This window comes from Pempheris klunzingeri, chromosome 14 (assembly GCF_042242105.1).
Source record: "Pempheris klunzingeri isolate RE-2024b chromosome 14, fPemKlu1.hap1, whole genome shotgun sequence".
Lineage (NCBI taxonomy): Eukaryota > Metazoa > Chordata > Actinopteri > Acropomatiformes > Pempheridae > Pempheris > Pempheris klunzingeri.
Genome location: NC_092025.1, coordinates 7,303,413 through 7,326,774, shown reverse-complemented (window position 1 = coordinate 7,326,774; position 23,362 = coordinate 7,303,413). Strand labels below are relative to the sequence as shown.

Below are 23,362 nucleotides of genomic sequence, written 5' to 3'. Positions count from 1 at the left end.
TTGCTTGCTTTCAGGAGGAAAAAGAAACTCAAAGCCTTGAAATTCTTCTCTCACAATTATTCTTAAACATTCAAGTCATCCTATTAATACTTTGTACAGCAGAAAGGTCCTTCAGATTTCACATGTGTATATATAAATATAATATATAGAAATATGCATATACATATGTTCAACTTGTATATGTGTATACATATTTTGGAACTGTATCAAAGCCAATTTAATGTGCTCTCAAAATATGGCCCATGATTCCTAGTGGGATGCACATCAATTCACATAGTACAACCAGTAGATTAGGTTGAAAAATCCAAAGGTGATGGGGAAAATGACCCGGGACCACTTGTCAATGGTGCTAACATCTGACAGGTTTGGGATTTTCAACTTGAGCTTGGAGGAGCGTCGCCGTAGCCGACAGTTGGCCCGGCTCCGCATGGCGCTCCGATCCAGCGAGTGGTGGCTGAAGCCATCTCGGGGCGCCATGGGCTTCCTGAATTGGACCCCGGAGCTGTCGAAGGACATGACTGAATTCCGAGAGTCACTGACGCTGCTTCCCACGTCAGAAGGCATCACTTCGTTGTTCATCTCCAGCGTGGTGAGGAGGATGTTTCCGTAAGCATCCACCTGCGAGGAGAGGGGAGAGACACAGAGAGTCAGTGAGGGCTGAAATGTCAAGCAGCAGCCCCAAATTCCCTCAATAATGAGACTTATATTAACCCCCCTCCCATCCCACAAGCTCTCAAGCTAAAGCAAAATGTAGGGATGATATGGAACGTAATTTCTTGCATGCAACAGAAATAGTTAACAAAGAGGTTCTTTATACAGACATCTATTAGTGTTTTCTTTAACTTGCACACAAGTAATTTGAAAAGCCTTAATCATCTGACTTTACTGTGAAGGCTGGCCTACAGCTGATATGATTTCTAAATACATGTACCCCAACTTTTCTTTGTTCCTCGAGATACAGATTTCTTCGCTGTGTAAATGACCTGAAGGTGTTGGTTTGAAACGGCACGGAAATGGAGTCCTTGCAATGTGAAAGAAAAATGAAGAGAACATTAAAACGGCTATAAAATTCTGGCAAATAGGCACATTTTCTCAAAATTACACAATGCTTAAGACATAGAGTTAACAGGAACAACTTTTAGTAAGCATAGCATTTAGTACTTCACACACAAAAAACTGAAGGGGAGGGGGGAGGTGGCTTCATTCAGTCCGATCACTTCTGCGTCTACCATTGTTAAACTGCCAATGCTTTCTCAGTCTGCGTTTTGACACTTTGACCACTTGAGTTGGAAAAAGAGACGTTAGACTACAAGGTAGCAGAGTGAGAATGAATGAAGCCTACAGCATAAACATAGACAACAACCTAAATAAGAAATGAGAATGTTTACACCACTGTTGAGCTCGATGAATCGCTATCTCAATGAAAAGGCTTTGCTCGATAAAAAGCAGTCAGTGCTTGAGGGAGAAGCAATGGATGATGGTAGGTGAATGCATATTGGGCTGTGGTGGCATTAGTATGCCTCTGGAAGATTACTTCAGGGGATACTCTATGTGTCTTGGGATAAAATGACTATGGCTACAAACCCTATGTGCAGAACATGGCTGTGTTGTACTTGAACTCTGACTGACACAGAGAGGCAGAGTAAAGGAGAGGAAGCAGATGAAGATACAAACCTGTTCCCTCGGGCGCTTCTCTTCGTATCTTGTGCGCTCGTTGTTGGCTTTGTTCAGCCTTTCATTGATTTTCTTCTGTTGCGCAGGGCCCCGGCCAAAGAACACATAATTTACAAAGGCATATTCGAGCAGGGCCAAAAAAACAAACACGAAACACCCCATGAGGTAGACGTCGATGGCTTTCACATACGGAATCTTTGGGAGAGTCTCCCTAAGGTGGGTGTTAATTGTTGTCATGGTAAGCACCGTTGTCACACCTGAGCACAGCAGCACACACAGAAACAAAGAAATCACCATCAGAGGACCAAGTTACATTTCACTTTCACACACTGACACCATCTGACCGACATCACTGTAGAGCAGTACTGAGGATACTGATATCACTTTTTCTTCACTGAATCCACATAAAGTTGATCGTTTCATGTGCCTGTAAATGCAGTCACTATATACAACTTGTGAAAGCTACACTGTGTTAGCCCCTGTGATGATCACTGAATTTTAATGGCGACAGTTTAACAACGCAGAGGTTGCTGTCTCTTACCCAGGGCCACCCGAGCTGCAGAGGCATCGTAATTGATCCAGAAGGAGACCCAGGAGAGGATGGTGATCAAGATGGAGGGCATATATGTCTGCAGGATGAAATATCCAATGTTCCTCTTAATCCTGAAACTCAGCGAAAGCCTTGGATATGAACCTGTAAGGAGAACGGATGGAGTGATAGTTTGGAAAGGAGCAGGGCAGAGTGAAAACACGTCAATGAAAAAAAAGGAGAGAAGTGGGAAACGTTGGCACAACTTAAGAGTTCCAAAGTCTGCACTTTGACAACACGCAGGGTAGTCATTTCTCCATTTGTTCAGATGGAGCACTTAATTTCCCCAAAGCGATGGATTCCTTTCCAGGGACAAGTTCGATTCCAATTAAACATGGCAGAAAGTCGCAAACACGGCAGATTTTTCTGCAACCCCCTATCTCAGCAGGCAGCTCCAGCATCCCTCTGAGAATTGTCACAGAGAGCTGCTCTGCTTTTCTTTCACACTTTCACTGTCCTCTAAACATTAACAAAAGGGCATTTTAAAGGTGCATAATTGCAACGTATGCCTTTACACTAAGAGACGAAGGAAAATATACAGTATGTGGTTGCAGGGTTGTAAGTCATTCTGTAGCACATTTTTACAAGGAAAATAACAGCTGGTTGTGCCAAGACATTAATTGGTCTTTTGACTGCATTCTAATTTAAACAGCCAAAACAATACAATGCTGATGCAAAAGCAATATAAACATCAAGGTAGGATCTCTCTGCTGCAGCTATGGCTAGATATTTACAATGCTGGAAACAATACAAATTGCTCTAAATATAGTTAAATTCCTTTCTTATGTATTCTATCTACAGTTTTATTTCTAATATGTCACCAAAGAAAAAAGGCCTCAGATAAGCGTGATGGTTTTAATCTAAAAGGCTATTTGCAAAGGGGAACACACAATGATGAATGACCTCATCATCTCCAGGTTGCTTTAAATCTTTTAATGAATCAATACCTTAGCATACATACTTCATCATGTCTCAGACAAACGCCTTAGATCACCCAAGTACATTAGAGATTAATGGTGGCAACAAACGTTCACAGATTTCATTAAACTCAAACATGAGAATTACACCTAAATTTTACTCTTGTCTTTTCCTATTACTGACACGTCACTTTTGGTTGTTTTATTGGGCTTTTTCCACTTGTCTAAAGTCACGGTATAACAGAGAATAAAGCATAGGAATGAAACCATCACTACACTAACACATATGTCCACAGGCTTTTATACTTTATGTAAAATATGCACAGTCTACTTTGTACTGTATGTGTTGCACAGTTTTATTACACTGTAGCTTAAATCCAGATATTATTGTATAACATTTTTGGTAGTAATAATAACTTTCAATGTGTGTCAGTAAGTGTTTGAAGAACTATTCAGAGCCTCTACTTAAAGAACAGTTCAACATTTTGAAAATGCTCGCATAGAGTTGAATCAAGAGTTCGATACCACTCCGTGCACTAAATATGAAGCTATAGACAGGAGATACAGTTAGTTTAGCTTTGCATAAAGATTGGAAACAGTATGACTCTGTTCAAATGTAAAAACCAGCAACCCTAAGGCTCACTAATGAACATGTCGTATCTCCTTCCTGGAGTCTCAACTGGTTGCCTGGCAACCTCATGTGTGTACAGGAAGTCACTGTGCCCAGCCAAAGAATAGGCACATAAACCCCTCCTAAAACTACTAATTGTTGTTTTTACACTCATTTTTTGTACCAATTAAACAAATAAGATTTAATATGTTAATTAGTGAGCATTAGAGGTGTTGGTAGGCATTTCTTTACCTTTATACTGAGCCAGGCTAGCTGTTTCCAACTGTTTCACTCTATGCTAAGCTAAGCAAAGCTAACCGTCTGCTGGCTATAGCTTCATATTTAGCGTACAGACGGGGAAGTGGTGTCTGTCTTCTCATCTAACCCAGCAAGACAGTGAATACCTGATTTCCCCAAATCAGTAATTATATAAAAGCTGTAGTTTATTTATTTTTTATTTCTTAATTTATAAAATTTTAAATAAATAAAATGCATAATGCATAAAATAAATAAAAGTGCAAAATATTAACATATTCTTACAATGAGAATGGGCAGAGAACTTGTGCTGTTTGGTACTTCAATTGCACTTTTTTTTGCCCCACAGTGACAGTGACGCATTTATCGATGCCCCCCCCCCATAGTGACATGGTTGCAAATGTGTTTTTAGAGCATGTGAGACTCATTTTGTGTATGCAGTGGACATTTTTAGCCTAATAAGGATTGAAGCATTTTTTAAAAACAGCCTTACCTGTAGTAAATCTGACCTCCCTGGACACCAAGCGGATGTCTACAATGGAGAACTGAGGTAACTCTAACTTGTCGACGCCCGTCACAGCGTTGTCTCCGCCTTGCCAAAAGAATACGATGTCATCTGTGGTATATCCATCTGTGTCAAGGTGAGGGCAAATTCAGGGGAGAGAAGAGAGATGAGAGGGGGAAATACGACATATGAATGTAAGTGTGGTAAAGAGCCAACCATTAAAATCATCCATGTTTGTTCCAAGAGTATGTAGAATGAGTAGAGGTCGCTTTGACAAATCAAACACTTTCTATCCACTTTATGCTACATTTAATTCAGTAATAACTAAGTGACCTCACAACATATTTAGTATTGGTGTCTTTTTATGTTAACTTTCAGAGGCCATTGCATTGCAAGAATCGAAGGGTTTTCATGAACCATCACTGACTCTTTTTCCCATTGGTATTTCCTACACACACCTCAGGGGTTGCACAGCACCCAGTAATCAAAATAAGATTTGTCACTGTCTGAGACTAATATTGTGATTGAATTTGGTTTTGTTGATTTATTATTGCCAATATTATTAGTCTCCTCAAATATTTATCTGGTTATTAGCTGTATTTTTATAAGGTCTTAAATAAAGGTCATACTGATCTAATAATTTCAACAAATATACCATTAAATAACTTTTTGGCTTAACAAACTCCAAATGAATACTAGAGATGGATCAGTCAGGTCAAGCACAACTAATTTTTCAACATCACCTTAAAATGTGCTCTACCATGAACAAAACCTGTGAGAGCAGGTGTTATGTTTAATGCCGCCAACATGTGAAGCAACACATTCATTTGTAAATATAATACAATAGTAGCCTGAGAGACAGACAAATCTGTGAGCTCCTGTTGTGTCTGGTCCCCTACACATTCAGACAGCCAACCTGACCTGGGTCGAGCCAATAGGGTTGGCACTGATGTGGAACACTGTTGAATCTGCTATTGTGTCAGTATTAAATGAACTGGACCATATGTTTTCTGTAACAGAAGAACAAACAACTGCACTAAAAGCTTTCACTGATAACAAAGATGATTTAAAGGATTTGGTTAAAGTTTAACTGATGCTCAGCATCACATGTTTTGTTGCTCTGATTGGTTGGAGGTCCATCCAATTGTGTCTGGCATTGTGCTCTCCCCCTGTTGATAACGCAGCTTGAAAATCGAAAATGAACCGAGAGGTTGGCGATGTTAGGCTAACAAAAGTTTTCCATTAAGATAATTTCATCTCTACAGTTGATCAAATTCACTCTTGTATTTTACAGTAAAAGTTGCCTTAGGGCCTTTTTTCTGTGGTAGGCCCATGTAGCACCAATCACAACACTACAACAACAAAAAAAAACTTCCTGTCTAACACTTAAATCTGTCTCTCGGCCTGAAATCACATGCTCCACTGTCCAGACTCCTATGGAGCTATATCACTGCTTGCATTACTACCTGCATGAATATTTATTAACATGTGTCACTTGGTATGGTGCTCCAACACATTCCCAACTGACAGTGCAATTGAAAGTGACCGTAGCCGTAGATTTATGTCAATAGGCCAGTATGCATTCACTGCAGAGCAATTTCTCAGTCCGGGAAGTGTTACTACATTTCACATTCTACTACCCCATGTCCAGACCTGGATGGCATTAAACTCACTAAAGGACCAGGATTCATTACCATTAAATCTTTCTCGGAGGTTACAGGGTAAAGAAATGTGACATTGTCCACGAAATTGAAACAACTGCCCGCCTAATCAATCAAAGTGATGGTTAATGTGCATGACTCGCACCAGTGCAGAGCATTTCATGAGCACAGACAGCAGATATTCTTGCACCTTTTTAATTCATGGCATATCCATATTTCAGTGCCCACTGATGTCCCAGAGGGTGAACATTCTGCACTCCTATCTTAAACAACAAGAACCACAAATATCTGGCATATTGAGCAAGTGGGTTGATTGATGGAGTGGTCAATGAAAATGATCAAACAAATACAATTTTTAATTACACCACCAGCACATTTCTCCTGGATATTGATGTATCTAAATTAAAGTATTTGAAAAAAAAAGGCATGAAACCACATCAATTAAATGATACTGTGTAATGTTAATGTATGCAATGTGAACTCTGCATTTTTGTCCTTTTTTTCTACTACAAACATGGCTTCACAGATGCAGATTCTTTAAGTCAAAATACCAATTTATGAGCACGTTCCACATCTTTTTTCATCCAATATGATCTTAAAGGGTAACTCCACCTGTTTTATTAAAGTTAAAAAAAGACCAGACAGGGAGGTTCTCACAAAAAGCGCTGCATTATGGGAAATGGAAGATCAAGCTTTTTTCTGAGCTTGACTTGAAGTCAGGATATCTCGTCCTCTTTATGGTTAAAGTCGGTTGTTTTAAACCCCTGGAGTGCTCCTTCAGCAGAATAAAGTATGTCCCCTGTCATGTGAGCACAGAATGTTTCGAGGGTAAATGCTGGTTTAGAAAGGTTCACTCTGTGTTTGACAAAAGGTCGAGCTAAAGTCGAACTCAAATTTAAACATCAAGTGTGTACACCGAGATGTTTAACATGAATTAATAATGGATTAATAGTGAATTTAGAATATATATATATATGAGTAGCAAGCTAATATAACTTGTTTGAACATAAAATAATTCATTCATTGAATTATTCATTTGTTCACTCATTTATATTTATGTATAATTTCAGTTAAAGCAAATTTAAAGGGATTGCACATGGAAAATTGGAAAAACCTACAGTAGGTCTAAAAAAATCCTCTTTGGGGCTTTTAGCCATACACTTTGGTTATAACACTTTCTGAATGAATAACTGATGAAATCACAATCAGGTGCTTAATGGCACTGGATCAACAACTAATTATTACTTCCTCATGACAGTTCTGTTCAAATTATTCATTAAAATGATTATTATAGATGCAGGTTGTTTTACAGTACTCACAGCTTTCAATTTCCAGGGTGCAGTTCTGTTCATCCAAAGGGTACCTCCTCAAGTCCATCATGCAAGCAGCAGTGGTGGTGATTCTGAGAAAAGACAGAAACAGAGCAGAGAATTACTGCAGGTAAGATCATAAACACACAGATAGACCAGAACGCAGACGATTTTATGTAATTTCTCCCCTCATTTGAAGGAAAAGATTAAGAGGGAGGTCACGGAGAGTGACAGATGAGCTTTGACATGTTGCTCAGTATGATGAACCACCAGTGGGTCCACCTCTTACTCAAGCTGCACTTTTAAAGCAATTATTTTCTGGTTGTTTGTTGAAAACACAAAAGTGCTGCAGCAGGTCAATAATTCACAGCTGGCTTTCAAGCGTATATTATTAAGGACATTTTGCCGCATTCTGCATGTATCTTCGTGGGTTTCAATGTATGCAACTGTGCAGCACTTTCATGTTCCTTTAGCTCTTAAACCTTTTAGGGGTCCTGGGAGCTGGAGCCTGTACACGTGCCAGGAGCAAACCATTGCTCTCTTATGTTAAAAGGAATAGTTTATTTCAGGGGGGTTGTTTTTCCTACTTTTCCAGAGACTCTAAAATATGACATATTTTGTTATGTTTCTGTGAGCAGTCTGGAGAAGCATTTCCTTTTATGCGGATCACTAACTGCTCAGCATGCGCGATTTTGCCAATGTGCGTTATTTATTGCAAGTACCGAGATATGCATTTCTGCTAGGTAGCTTTGGAAAAGATGTATGTCTGGCAGTTTATTAATGTCAATAAATCCAGTAGCCCAGGAAAACAACTTTGGCTACAAATTATACATGTAGGGGACTTTGGCATTTAAAAGAGATATGTACTGGTGCAGCACATTTGAATAATTGCATTTCTGCTGTTCGTACCAGCTGCTATGTGTTCATCAGACCAGCTTTCATTCGCTTACTGCCCTCCTGTGTAAATGAAATAGAAAAATTAATTTTCGGCTCGTCATCTCCGTGCCAGGAGCCACCAGCACGTTCACAGGGGTGGTTTGACGTGCAACAGTGTACGTCTCTGTGTGTATGTTAGAGCATGATGAAAGTAATATCCTTTATACCCTTTAAAGCACGTGTCACGTTTTGGATACATTATTAATTATGTTTTAGTCAAAGCCACCAATGCTGCCACAGTCTGTGGTTTTAAATTGATGGAGTCTGAAAATGTACACAAGCATCTACAGTACCCAGAATTAGAAATACAGTAGATAATAAGCTGTTCGCATTGGAAATATATATTGCTTGAACACAGAGTTTGTAAATTGGTCATGGTGGGGTGAACAGAGTGCTGTTTGCAGGTAATTGGAAAACAAAATATGATCTGCTGAAGCTGATTGGGCCAGATTAACACATGTGGGGCCTCTGGATCCATGACAGCAGAAGGCACCAGAAGGGTAAAGAAAATAATAAATAAACAAAATGTGTGACAGGTATTTATTTATTATTCACAATGACACAGAGCTGCATTGTGCTGCACAAGCAGGGAGCTGCTCAAGCTGTATTCTGCTCTGCTCTACTGTACTGCACCTCCCTGCCGTCCCACAGCGCTCCTGTGCTCCGAGCATACAGCAGGGCCACCACTGATACACACTGGGAGGAGATAACATCATGCCTAATTACATTAATAGGAGAGGTCACTTGGCAATCACGGTTTTCCAGGCGAAAAGTCGAAAAATAAAAGGCAACATCTTTTCCATAATGTCTCTTCTTGGTGGGATAGATGAGGGGGGGTGTTATAAGAATTCCCATCCCAGGACATGCTCGTGAATTGTCAGACAGTATGGCAATCGAGGGTGTGCTCTGCAACGGTGTGTAGCCTCATATCTACAAGGACAAGAAGACCTGAATAGCCCAAATGTCTTTCGCCTCACACCAGTAGATGATCACACGATGTATGAGAGCTACACCCACAGCGCCCATATTAAAAACCAACCGTACATGCTCACCGGTTGAGCCTTTTACTCTGTAACCTCTATGATGTTGTTGCACTGTTAAACGCTCCTCTTACATGTAAGATTACATTTTGTTATAACTTGCAAGCTGGCTCCAATCTCCTCAATCTAAAGAAAAAGTCTTTTGACAGGGGCCCAGTTTAATCAGTTACGTCAGTAGGTCCTGCATACGTTGTGGGAACACCGCAGTGTTGAATATTTTGGAAGAAGACTTTTAAAATGATCTCCAAAGTGATGAGATCATTTTTGTTTTGTTTTTTACCCTGCTCCCAACTTGATCTTAAACATGTCTTGGAGAAAATGACGACTGGCTGGAACCACTGCAGCAAAAAGGCTGCTTTCATAGATGGAAACCACTACATTAATTTTTACTCTATTGGTGGTCTGGTGCATATATTCAAACATTATAGTGATTGTCTTGGACACATGGGAGACTATTGTGATGATAAAGTGAAATCAAGTATTTTACATTGACCAATTTAAATTCGTACCAATGTACCAATGGTTGGTCTGTATTATAATATCATACACACTCCTAGCTGAATGAGCTTAAATGTTAATTTACTCATTTCAGTTGTTATGTAGTCATTTCTGTATAACGTCTGTATCTTTTTTAACCACCAAAGACAATCTACCTCGGAGAATCTACAGGAAATAAAGCATGGAATGGCAAAAGAAAGAGGATGGTATGCGCTTTGATTGGCTAATTCAAACAGTTTTCTGAGTTCAGAAAACTGTTTTCTGAGAGTTAAGCTCATTATCAGAGTCTGATTCAGAAGCTGCTAAATCCTGAATAGTACTCTGAAATTCGTGACATCACCTTTTTCCAACTTAATCCCTGCACACTTCAAACTAGTGAGGAGAACGCAGAGGGAAAAAAAGAAATCTCTAATGTAAAATAACTCTTCTAACTTGTAAGTAAATAAATACATAATGTCTTCCTGTGGGGTCCCATCATTCATAGTAAGAAGCTGATTGAGGAAATACATTGTTACAGGTTCTTTAAATTTGACAGTGAACAATAGAAACAAGGCATCCACCAACACATTGTAACCACAGCCTTTCATAAACCCACAGAACAACCCTGTGCATCAAAAAGTGAAGAGGTGGTAAAAAGATTACACTGCCAAAAGAAAAGAAAAAGTATGCTGCATCTTACTGTATGCAGCTGGAACAAAGTACAATATGGAGAGACCCTACAATGTTCAGCCTGAAACCTCAAGCTGTAGCAAGGGCCTGTGTCCTCTGTGATCAGAAACAGGAAGACACATCCTGTCAAGACACAGTTACTGTTCTCAAAAGACAATACCCCTGGTAGCACAGTGAAACAGTGAAACCCTGGCAGCAGCAGCAGCTTGGAGTACTGGACAGAAATGAATTCTTTACCCCTTGGCAGAGAGAAAAAAAACCCCACTACCAATAAAATTGACTTTATATTTGACAGTTAACAAGTGAGGAGAGACTCATCATTGAGGAGGCACGGGTTGGGACGGCTCACAGTGAGGGCCTGGGATTTGGAAATGTCAGCAGATGTAGGTCAGCAACTTACAGTCCCACCAGAGACGGTCTGCATGAGCCTCAGACCTGAGCAGGCACTGCAGTCCGACACTCAGCACTCTGCTTATTTTCAAGATGATATGCAATACTTGTTGGTTTCTTTTCTTTTTTGTTGTTGGTCAGATACTGTGGGACGACTACAGTTTCTGAATCTCCTTAAGAAGTAGACAACATTTAATTGACAATTAAAGGGCCATTCCACTCATTTTTTTTACAGGCCAGTCTTGGTTCTTTGGACTGTGTATCGTGCCAGCATTACATGACAACTAAAAGCAATCTGGAGGTGGATCCCAGAGGCTCAGCGCTACAGACAGGACGGCTCTCAGATATGTGAGCAATAGTTTCGACACCTACACAGTCTACTCCTGCATCCTTCTGTGTGAGCTAGCTTGCTTACTGAAGAAGATCATAGTACTACACCATGGTTTAATAAACAGAGGAACACGAGAGAGCAGATTCACAGGAATGGGAAGAAAGAAAACACCATCTGGCGAAAGCTTAGCTCAACAAAGCCCTCAATGCTCTCAGGACCCAGAGCACTACCAAACTGGATTGTCAGTTTGCTAACGATGATTCAGCCTCTCAACTCACTGGCAAGTTAGAAAAACCTGCTCTATCATGCACTGCGGGGCTGGACACTTTCTACTGACACCGACTTCTTTTATTGATGCTTGGAATGATGTTTGTTTGGAACATCCAAACGCTCTCCTGCGGCATTCAGCAGTCTTCAGATCCAGACCCCTCCCACCTCTCACCATAAAAATAAAGCACAAGGTTAGAATCTAGCCTCAGTATATGTAAAGCATACAAAAGATAACGATTTAAACAAAACACTTATTTTAGGGAGGTGGATGGGGGCAGCGATCCAAATTTGATTTGAATTTCAGCCCAACAGATATGATACACATTCACCCTTCTCACTGTCCATGGCCTCTCTTGTGGCAAGGAATTCTGGACCGGCAGATGTACAATTATTGACAAATTACAGTCTCCAGTCTGCTTTATTTACAGATCATTGGCAGTGGAACTCAAAATTGTACTCTTTTTACTCAAAATCCTAATTATCAAAGGTGCTGACATTATCATATCAACAAAATATACTTACAGTATCAAAAGTTTAAAAAAGCAGTTTGTTAGCTTAGTCCAGTGGTTCCCAACCTTAGAGTTCGGCCCCTTTAAGGGGTCATAAGATAAATCTGGGGGGTTGTGAGATGATTAATGAGAGTTGGAAAGAAGAAAAAAAAAGTTCTGCTAATAACATTTGTATTCATGGATGTTATTTTTTATTACAATATGTGATAATTTGACCACTTTGTGCCTCCACCAGTTATTTAAATGAAACATTAAAGGAGATATCACTCTTTGGTAGAAATACCAACAACAACATGTGCTGGGGCCACAAGCTGAAATGGTTGGAAACCACTGATTTAATCTCTAACAAAACATTGTGCTTTATTAGCCTATTATAGGTTAAGTCTTCATCTGAAAAACAACTGGTAACTGTTTCTGTCAGATGGACGCAGGTGAGTGAAAAGTACATATTAAAAAAGTACACATATAAATCTCATCCAGTTGAAGTATAAGTAGCAGAAAATAGATTAATTAGTAATCTTAATTAATAGTAACAAAAATGTACTGTCAGCACATTCAAATATGGGGAATTCAGAAGTAAGGACACCTATAAACTACACCTATCACTTAACGGGTGCTGGTTTTGAAATACTAATTTATTTGTAATTCTGTCACTTAAAATCTCAATGTGTGTACATGTTTTATGTGATTAAAGCATCTTTTCGATAACCCTGATTGCACACACATGCTTTTGTTTCTAGAAAAATAAAACAGTCGTGGGTGCAGCTGTGGGTTAGCCACAGAACAGAGGCTGCAGGTACAGAGAATGCACCATTCAAAGCTTAGAACATGATCAGTGGGTAAAAAAATGAGGACACGGTTACGAAAATGTCAGCTACTTAAAAAAAAAAGATTACAAAAATAGAAGTGGTTGATCAACACGAATCAGCTCAGATTAAAATCACTGTAAGTATTAAAGAATCAAGGTAAATAAAATCTTAAAAGGGAGGAACAACAGAATCAGCACATTTCACAGTGAGTGGATAGGTGAGAGCGCAGCACAAGGTGCAGCAGTGTGTGTAATGTGATTGTCCACAGTTTGCATTTTATTGTGTTCAACAGTAGCACCGTGTAATGGATTCAAACGGGCAGTCTTTAGAATAAAATGCATTTAAGACAACAAAAACCTCAAGTGGTCAAACTTGAGAGGCGCAACATTCAAATAAATTAGACTCAGAATGCAACATATATTGTTAAAATTACATTTATTCGTAAGGAAAAAAATGTCCACACAACCCTTTGGCAAAGTCAAAGATCTTAACAAAGCCATTTAATTGAATTTTTGCAGGAGGCTTGTAAAGGTCCTGAAATGACCATGGCATGTAGAGTATGCACTGCTTCTAATTACTGTGCACTGCTGAAAAGATGGTATGGAGGACAGATCCAAGGGCTTGACGCCATCTGCCTTTTACCATTACTGCAGAGAGTGATGGAAACAGCAAACCCCTGTGCAGTGTGCTTCAAGATGAGATGTTGGCTGATGCTAGTGTCCCTAGCAACAGCCTCAGCTTTCTGTTTCATGCAGGCACAAAGCCAGCAGAGGTGCAAATGCAGGTGTAATGCCATTTTCCTCTGGCACGAGTCCATTTTACTATGCTTGCGCCTGCTTTTGTGGCTCCAAAGAAACCTGGATGTGCTGAGGCGCGTACGCTGAGTGGAGCAGCTGGGAGTGTTTATTCAGATCAGGTGGCGCAGTATAATTTTGGTACCATTTTGGTGTGAAATTGATCCTGTTTCCACCTGCTTTCTTTGCTACACATTTAAAAACAATCAAAGTTGTATTTAATTCATTAATCAATGCAAAATTAGATTTTACACAATGGGTTAGTCTTACTCATTATGTTACCAACTGCTTGCAGGATGTATGAGGTTCTTCTATTTCTGATCAGTGATTCCATAAAGCCACTGAACAGCAGCAGAAGGGAGAAGACAGAAGGTGATTTTTGGCCTTTATTGAAGCACGACCCAACGGTACCTGCTGATAATGTATTCCTCTAACAAATGATAATCATCCTGCGCCAGACCCTTCTTAGAGTGGCACCATGCTGCTCCAAGACTGCACTTGTGCACGGCCAGGCCCATGTGGGATTGTCACAGAGGGTAAAGAACAATCCTTAAGGATTCATCTAGTAGGCAGACATTTGCAGCATGGTCTTCAAGCAGCAGTCAGACTGTATTTCTACCATGTTGATACCTTGTGAAGAGCCATAAGAGGAAAAAGGAAAAACTTTTGCCATCAAGTCTCCTTTTGTCTGCACCAATTCAGTAATTCAGAGTTTCTGAACACTGATTATTTCATTAATAATTCATTGCTTCTGATCTACACCTTGTCCCAGCAGTTTTCTTTTATCGATGGAACAAAACATGCTCCCAGCTTCTCTGCCCTCATCAAACTGCTTTATTCTAATAAGTTGTGTTATGAAAAGCAACAGTCCATCATGAGTTTGAACAAACCTCAGCACACTTTCCTACTTTTAGACATCCCTAAGGGACTTTAGATGGGTCCCTCTGTGCACATTTACTCTTGACTGAATTGTCTAGTTTTAGGTGGTGAGCATTTTGAACTTTTTTTAGCCTGTCTGGGTCAATGAATTTTGGACTGAATGTACCCATCTCCTTCTAAAATATTATTACTGTTTCCAGAGCCACACTCAGAACTATTAACTTTATAAATAAAGCTTCAAAGTCTATTCATTATTGCTAAAAATAAATCTGTCATTACTCATCCTGCTACAGGACCAAGTACTAGCAGCAGTGATCTTCTTTTTCTGACAGTCAACTCTTGGCAAGAATCACCTCACCTTGTTTTCACTCTTGTTCTAGATTTATAGATTGGATGATGCCATCCATCCATTTTCTGTATGTGCTCATCCTGTTTAGAGTCAAGGGGGGGTCAAGTCTATCCAAGCATGGATGAAATATTTTTCCTGTATATCCACATTTTTTTCCCGAGGCTTCATCCTCTTGCATTATTAAATCTTTCCAAAAGTAAAATTAAAAAAGACAAGAAAAATCCATCCATCCTTTCTCTATAGCCTACCTCCTTCCTTCTCCCAGCATGCACTGAACAAAAGCCAGAGAAACACTAGTCAGCTGCTGGGAACAGGCAGACAAACACAGTCACGCTCACATTCAAACCCAAGGGCAATTTACAGTGTCCAGTTCACCTTAAGTATTTTGTTGTTGACTGCAAGAGCAAACTGGAGATGTATGGAAAATCAGTTCTGTAAAAATATATTAATACAAGACCATGTAACTTCTGCTGAACAGCAGCTACTGCTGCCAATTATAGGATAATGCTAAATGCTAAAAAAGTAGTGGAGCACAAGAGGAGAAGCATCATAAAGTCAGTGAACCATGAAGTCTACTTATAGTTTGCTAACATTAGCGAACATTAACCACCATAGTCCACCATATGGTCATACTAGACCAAGTAAGGCTGCAGCAGCAAAGCCCCTGAGTGTACTGAAGTGGCTAATGGTGCTTTTGATTGCTTATGAACTCATTATTTTAATTTTTAGAGGAAGAATGTGATTTTGTCTTTAAAAAGTGCCATAGCATTGCTTTAACCCACATTATTTCAGTCCAAACCTGCAGTTATGCACTTGTTAAATAGAGAAAGCAAAACCAAACTGGAAAACAGGAGAAAACAGGAGAAATACTGATGTAAACCCCCAGAGCAGCCATACAGCATGTATGAAATCAAGTATTATGAGACGTATGTGCGTGTCTATGTGTGTATGCATATACTGTATGTGACACAAAGCAGAGTCTCCACTGTTCTTACCTCAGCCCGTATAGGACGGTGCCATCAGGGTGCAGTCGGATCATGCGGTTTTTTACTGTCACACCATGAAGAAAGGACTTCTTGTCATTAAGGAAGTAGGTGTCAGGGAGCCACAGCTGGTCTGCTACACGGTTGTCCAGAGTCAGGTTTAGGTTCAGCTCACCATAGGCCAAACGCTTATCTCGCCAGCTCTGCTGGAAATACATTGTGATGGTGTAATCCTGAGGAGAGAGAAAAACTTATATGAAGTCACAGACAAACAAAACGGTTCAGTCGTACACAAGGTCATGAGCTGTGGTAACTATGTGGTTTGTTCCTGTCAGCGTCCGATAACTAGACAGAGAGATTTGAGTGACCTCCTCAGAAATAGTGAGCATGGTTTAGTTTGAAACAAAAAAGTCCTAAAACTATTGACAGATGGCACCATAACTTATGTAGGGAGCAAGGACAAGGTAGTGTGTACTCACAGACAGATGAAAATGTAACAAATAAAAAATCCCTCTATTCTATGTTTTACCACAATGTAATTTAGTGAAGGGGAAAAGAGGAATAAGCAACTTTGACAGGGCTGCAACAGCAATAAGCAAAATGCATCTCCTATGAGGGCGAATAAATGCTACTTACATGCACTCAGATCATGAAAATTGTTTGGCTTTTTTTTTTTTTACACAATCAGAAAAACTAAACAGCTCAGCAATTGTAAAGTAGGACATGGCCAGCAAACCAATAAATACAGCTGTGCGAGTGCTCCTGTGTAATACTGTATCTAACTGGAAAAGCACTCAAGTGGAGATATAATGTCTGACAGCTAATGCCTCATTGCCCCTCTGGTCAAAGCACTGTAGTCTACAGTCAGACCCATGAAAGACACACATTGGCTCAGTTTTCAGCCTCCACAGCCTGATGTTTTTACTCATTGTGTTATTTAACAAAAGGTGCAGCTCATCTCAGATCATGTCAAATTGTTTTTTTCTTTTGGGACGATACAAAGTGTTTTTGAATGTGTATTCAAAGGTATCACTTGTGAAGAAACAGATGACTGCACAGTTCCTAATATGTGCTCAGCCATACCGCTGATAAACAAATCAGTCAACCCTCTCAGTCACACCTGTCATTAAAAATGAGCTTTTTCAAATGCTTTTTCAAAATGGGGAAAGACAACAAACCTTCTCTGACACCCAACCGTCTACAAAAACAGCAGTTCATTTTTTAAATAGCTTACAGCTCATCAAATTTCAGATTCACACAACACATTGATAATGAGATGTCTTCAGCGAAGCATGAACATATTTAAAACAAAGTCTGCAGAATTGAACAGGTTGGAGATCACTTGATCTCTCCAGAACCAAAAGCTGAGACAAACACAAGAAAACAGAGAGGGGGCGAAAGAAAGCAACACAAAATAGAAAAGCTGCCACCCCATGTGGGAGGAGTGAGCTGCACTGTGAGTGACGATGTCACGCTGAGTGAAACAAGGAGCACGCTAAGAGACAGAATGACGTCATCACTAAGACACAGCTATATTGCCTTTTTCACTAGTCAGCCTGCATTCTTGACTGCTCTCAAGTCTGAGCCAAAGCATAGGAATAAGTGCTGTGTTGCAGTGTAGTGAAAGAATTACACTGTGAACAAATTATCACTAGTTCAGAGACAAAAACAAACTTTTCATATTTATCATGAAAATCAAGGTTTCATTCAGTGGAAATTAGTGTAAAACTGTTCTCCATCACCATAGATGGTGTATGTGGGAAGCCAGTGAGGGGTCATGCATTTGTTGATGCACCAGCAGCTCCCTCTGGTTGGCTGGGTGCTTGCATGGAGGTGTGCAGGAACTGGAGAGATTAGTGTGAACCGCCTGCCTTTCACACCCTCACCGTGAAGCAGAATTAACGGGGACATGGGTGACTTAGACAAAGGGGTGAATTAGACATAAGGCAGAAGACAGAGATGTTTGAAGCTTACCATGTTTACTTCTGAGATGGAGTCGATGCTTGCTATGTTGATGCTCATTCCTACGATGACTGGAGAACCTGGGGAACAAAAGAGAAACTGATGTCACTAAAAGAAAGTACAAAAAGAATAACAGCCGACTAATACACTTCGAATGCACTTGTGTGCATCGAGCAAAGTAAGTAATATTTCTAACCTACTTTTAATTCCACTGAAGTTCTTCAACACATATATTTCATTATTGGTACATTTTTGTAACTCAGAGGAATGGATATCACCCATTCATCAGATTGAGATATTCCTGTAGACCAACATCAGATAGACGATTTGCATTATGCATTATTTGAAAAACAGCATTTTTAACCAAACTACTGCTCAAACACATGGGCTACTCCTGTAGTGTACAATATATCAGCGACAAAGCACATTTAAATCCGTTTATGCTGCTTAGAGAGAAAACAAAGATCAGTTACTCTCAGAAGCTTATGAAACAACACTGAGAAAATGCACTCATCCATACTAATTTCAAGGCTAGCAATTCATTTAAAGGAACAGGGAGAGCCTCATTTACATGATTACAGTACATGCTGTAGACATGTAAACAGCTATGCACATCAACTCCCCTACATGTACAAACACACTTAGCCCACTTCAATATTCACACAACTTTAGGTTTACAAGGATTATCCATTCACAGAGGCCATGTCGCCACAGTCGCTGTGAGCAGCAGTAGGGGACCTCAGACATACTGTGTGGCTATGTGATCACACAGATAAGCCTATGTACATTTTTTAATAATTAAAAGCAAAATGCATACTTCACATCCGTGCACTTGCAATAAATTTGAAATAATTGGAATGATAAATTACCATTTAGGTATTCCCTGAACCTCCACCTCTCCTTTAAGACACTAACCTAGAGTTAATTATTTTTGCAGTTGTCAGCTCTTTTCACAGCAGGTTTAATCCAAACAATCTGTGTAATATTAGAACCACACCAGAGCCACACATGAAGCAGGGCTGCAGACAGGGCATAGAGGGAGAGTCGCATGTTTTTCTTCCTTTTATCTGTTCTTTACTTGATACCTTTACTAGCAAGTAGCAAAATAAAGAAAACTTGCACCCACCACGTGAGAGGCTGCTACCTCAGGCAGTGGATTTTATGGGTGAACGGATATGTTGACAGCAGTCCTCAGCGTTTCATTATTAGAAATTCTCTCTCTTTCTACACATTTTTCATCCGAACATTATCCTCAACACCTTTCCCCCTTCCCTTCCTCTTCAAACCACGACAGCCTCACGTAGCTTCGCTGAGAATGATCAGGCCACCAAATATGAATTGCTGACACAGAAACAGCAGAAACGGTTCAGTGATTGGTTCATGTGGCAGTGCTGAATCAGTATATTCAGATAATGTTCTGTGGTAGTATAGTGGAAATGGCATTAGCATAAGGATCATAAACAACACAGAAAACAGCGACAATGTGTACTTTATCACACGCTCCATTACATTCAAGACTTTCTGCTTAAATTATCTTGTCTATATTTTTTTCTGCTTTTCTTCTTCCCTCTTTGCAGACCCCTTTCTCTGTTTGTCTGCGTCCGTTTCACTGACTCACGGCACAAAAAAAGAACAAAACAGACGACGCTAATGACCAAACAACATCCTGAACAGTTTTCATACCATCCTGCTCCAAAGCAGCCAGGAGTTAGTTGTTTGTCCTGTGTGAGATTTGTCCTCGCACAGCTGTTTAACATCGAATGTTTTCACATTTCCTCTATTCTTAAAAGCCTTTTCGAGGCCTCATTCCCTACACAATCTTATCTGCACAATGTGACAGCCATGAACATCTGTAAGCTATAGTCACTGGAAGTGCATGAAGCTTCACGTTGTATTTTTGAAGTTCAAGCAGTGTCAGGTGGGAGTCATCAGTTAGCATTTTTTATTTTTTGTCAATATTGTGATTTCATTTGCATGTTTTATGTTAAGACGCCAGGATAAGGTAGAGAGTCATGGGCCGCTGTGACTCACAGAGGAGGGAGTGATTCATTTCTACGCTCAGCTGATGGATGTACAGGTTCGCAAAATAGACTTCAATTTGAAAAAAAATAAAAATGAAAATCATGACTTGTGTGCACGGTCTCTCTTTGACCAGAACGGATCTAGAACTTTCCCTTTCTTCCCAATCCTCTCAAAATACAACCCTTTGAAATGCAAAAAGAATGGAAAACAGATCTTGACAGGTACCACAGTCATGCTGATGTTTATGGGTTGCAGACTTACACAGTTCAGAGCCCATACAGATTTTTGACAATGTATAAAAATTGCTAGTATAACCCTTATCTGTCCCAATACCTTCACAACCCTGAAATAAAGGCTGTGAGTGCATGAAAAGGCTATACGATTGCACTTCTTTTTATTGGATGTGGCTAAAAATAGAGTCCAATCAAAGCTGTCAGTCTGCACTTTACCCTCTCTAACTATAGTGTTCATCACTGTAATAACAGCATAGACTCACAAATTGTGTGTCTGGTTTCCATTACTTAGAGCATGGAGCTTATTGTACTTTCTATCATATCAAATAAAAGAGGAAAGGGCACATTTGACCAAAAGCATTTTCTTTGAACAGAAATTCTTGTGAAAATCATTTATTTTACGAATCATTTTTAATCATTTTAAGCCAAAAACCACCATTGAATAAGATCTGAATGAGGCAAAAATCCAATTATTGCACATTAACATCTCCGTCTACCCGCTTCAATGCATGAATCAACCTGAAACATACGCAGCTACTGTGGTGCAGCTGGCAAATATACTGTACTGGCACACACGCATGTGCTAAACACCACCTGGGTGTATAAGGTTGCTGAATACTTTGAAAACCCTGTCAGCAGCTATGCAGTGGGCTGTTTATGCAGCATACGCAAACAAGTCAAGTTACTGGTGTTCTCAAACGGCCTCCATCACTCCGAAATTAGTGAGTTAGTTCTGAAGTTCTAAAGTTGATGGAATAATACATGCAGGAGTTTCCAAAAAGTCACGAGTGTAAAATACTGAATAAACTGAACTTAGTTTCAGGGGATCGAATGGAATCGATACACATCTCTGAACAAATTAGAAGTACCAGCTGATTTGATTTGACTGAATTGATCATTTTTGGATGGATTAATCATCTCAGCTGGACCATTTGGTTAAAGCTTTGATAAACCTCTAAATTAGAAAAATATCATCATAATTGGGCCTTCAGTTGTCGGCTGTCTTCCAAACCAAACTATGTTCTACTATCCTGTGCTATCCTCACTATCCTGAGGTATTAGGGTCAGGAAATACTCCTCCAAAGCCTGATTGTCTAATGTAAAGATCTGGGTGAGCTCAACACTACAGAATACAGAGTGGACACTGGTCAAATAGTGAAAAGACAAACAACACAGTTTTTAAAACTATGATGGTCCGTTACTTAAACATTTAAATACTTAACCACTGTTAGCGTGTGCCCTGATCCGTCTTACAGATCGCTTCCTGTGGGGTCCTTCCTGCAGATATTGGGTAATTATGATGTTTCTCTTCGAATACTGGTGCTAAAATATTAACCGGCAAACCACTTGGCTGAAAAGACTCATCCATCCTCTCTCTTACATTCTGTAATCCTATTTTCTACGCCCCCCCACTCCTCCCCCTACACTAAATGCCCTGAAGCTTTGTCATATCCCCTGACCCATCTCTTTCTACAAAAAAGGGAAAAAGTAGGGCCATTTTCCATCGCACTTTGTGAAGGCAACCAGTAACAGTTTTCCCCAGAGATGTCAAAGTACATTCGTTCGCTAGATGAAAACAGAAAGCACCAAATCTCTCTCTCTCTTTCTCTCTTTCCCTCTCTCTCTCTCTCTCTCGCCATATTTTGACCCAGCCTTAGTGAAACAGAGGCACTCGCTTTGTCACCACAGCTTTCTCAAAATAAAACTGCTACCTGTACCAGAACAGCACCCCTTTAAAAAAAAAACAAACTTTAATCTATAAATAAGCATTTCTCCATTCATTATCAACCAACATTTCAAAAATTGTCTAGAAAAAGCTTGACTTTTTTTCCTCCACAGACTACTTGGAAGCCGTTTAAAAATAAGCAGATTGTGCAGATGAACAAAGTGCTAACTACAGTCATCTTTTGGTCTGTTCTTTTGTTAGGATTTTACACAAAAGGAAGGCGTGAGTGAGAGATCATAGCAAACCAGTCTGAAACATTACCACAACAGTGTGCAAACAGTCTCACAGCTTTGCTGAGAATCCACTGAATGTGTCAAACTGCTCCTGTTTTGTCGGATGTCGGCCAATGTCTCAATAGAAGCAGCTTTAAACAGATGTCTGATGATGGGGCTGGATATAGATGAGGTGCATTAAAAAAAGCAGCAGATCTGGAATCGTGAACCAGTTTCCCCTCTTGACTGAACCCAGTGTGTGGCTCCCTGAAAAACTGGGCACAGTGACAGCGCACAGAGGATAGAGCAGATTTACTAAAATTATACAAAATGACAGGTGCCCTGTGGGGTTTCTGACCGCTGGTGACGTGACAGAGTAATGATTACATGGTCCACCAGCGTGCACATGCTCACCATGAGCACAGACTGACTGCAGAGGGGGTAACAGTTGTTGGATGCTGGTCTATTTCTTGGCCAGGAGCTCTAACGGTCGTCTTGTTGTCAGACAAGCAGTGGAGACTTGAGGTGTTCAACACTCACAATAATTATCTCTCAACAAGAGATGACCCCCAGCATTTCTACTACTATTATACTACTTATACTATAAGAACCTCTACTATTCTAAAATATATTGCTGACAGTAAATAGAAACACAAAGATATAAATATAGTGATCACACAAACTATCCATTTAATCCACATTATTAGGTATCAGTTAATAACCCATTTACCAAATGTAGCCGGCCAAACAAGAGACTCTCTGAATGGCATTTTTGGATTATTCTAATGCATTCAGCTGTGTATGAAAAAGACTGTCTAAGCTTCGACCAGTATCTAAAACGTGCTCAGGCCATATTAAGACATTCAAACACTCCAAACGGCAGAGTTTACTTAAGCCTTAAGACTTCTGGACGTGGGCATCAGGACAGGAGGTCCAATTTATCTTCTAGCTTTGGCAACAGATGTGATTGTTATTAAACCACAATGTGAGCAAAACAATCAGGTCATGAAGTACAATGAATTCCTATAGAGCAGAGCAGGAAAACAGTTTCGACAATCACCATGAAGGAAGTGAAGGAAGGAAGTCACCACCATGTTCACACTGTTGCCTCCCTGCCGGTGGGATATTGATCATTAAAAGCAAAATGAATGAGAAGCTGCCTCATAGCTTTGTTAAAGAAGGGGTGGTTTTTTAAACTTTTTTTTCCAGAGTGGTAGTACTATTGTACA

General features: G+C 39.9%; 1 protein-coding gene across 1 annotated transcript in view; it reads right to left on the bottom strand.

The window, feature by feature from the left end:
- Nucleotides 1–264: 264 nt before the first annotated feature.
- The window catches only part of gabrb4 (gamma-aminobutyric acid type A receptor subunit beta4), a 48,068-nt gene continuing 24,970 nt past the window's right edge, over nucleotides 265–23,362 (bottom strand). The window contains exons 3-10 of the mRNA XM_070843321.1: nucleotides 17,953–18,020; nucleotides 15,991–16,211; nucleotides 7,531–7,613; nucleotides 4,539–4,676; nucleotides 2,216–2,368; nucleotides 1,675–1,931; nucleotides 932–1,021; nucleotides 265–618 (exon numbers count right to left, since the gene is read on the bottom strand). Of these exons, the coding sequence (XP_070699422.1) occupies nucleotides 265–618; nucleotides 932–1,021; nucleotides 1,675–1,931; nucleotides 2,216–2,368; nucleotides 4,539–4,676; nucleotides 7,531–7,613; nucleotides 15,991–16,211; nucleotides 17,953–18,020 (1,364 nt within the window). The remainder of the gene's footprint in view (nucleotides 619–931; nucleotides 1,022–1,674; nucleotides 1,932–2,215; nucleotides 2,369–4,538; nucleotides 4,677–7,530; nucleotides 7,614–15,990; nucleotides 16,212–17,952; nucleotides 18,021–23,362) is intronic.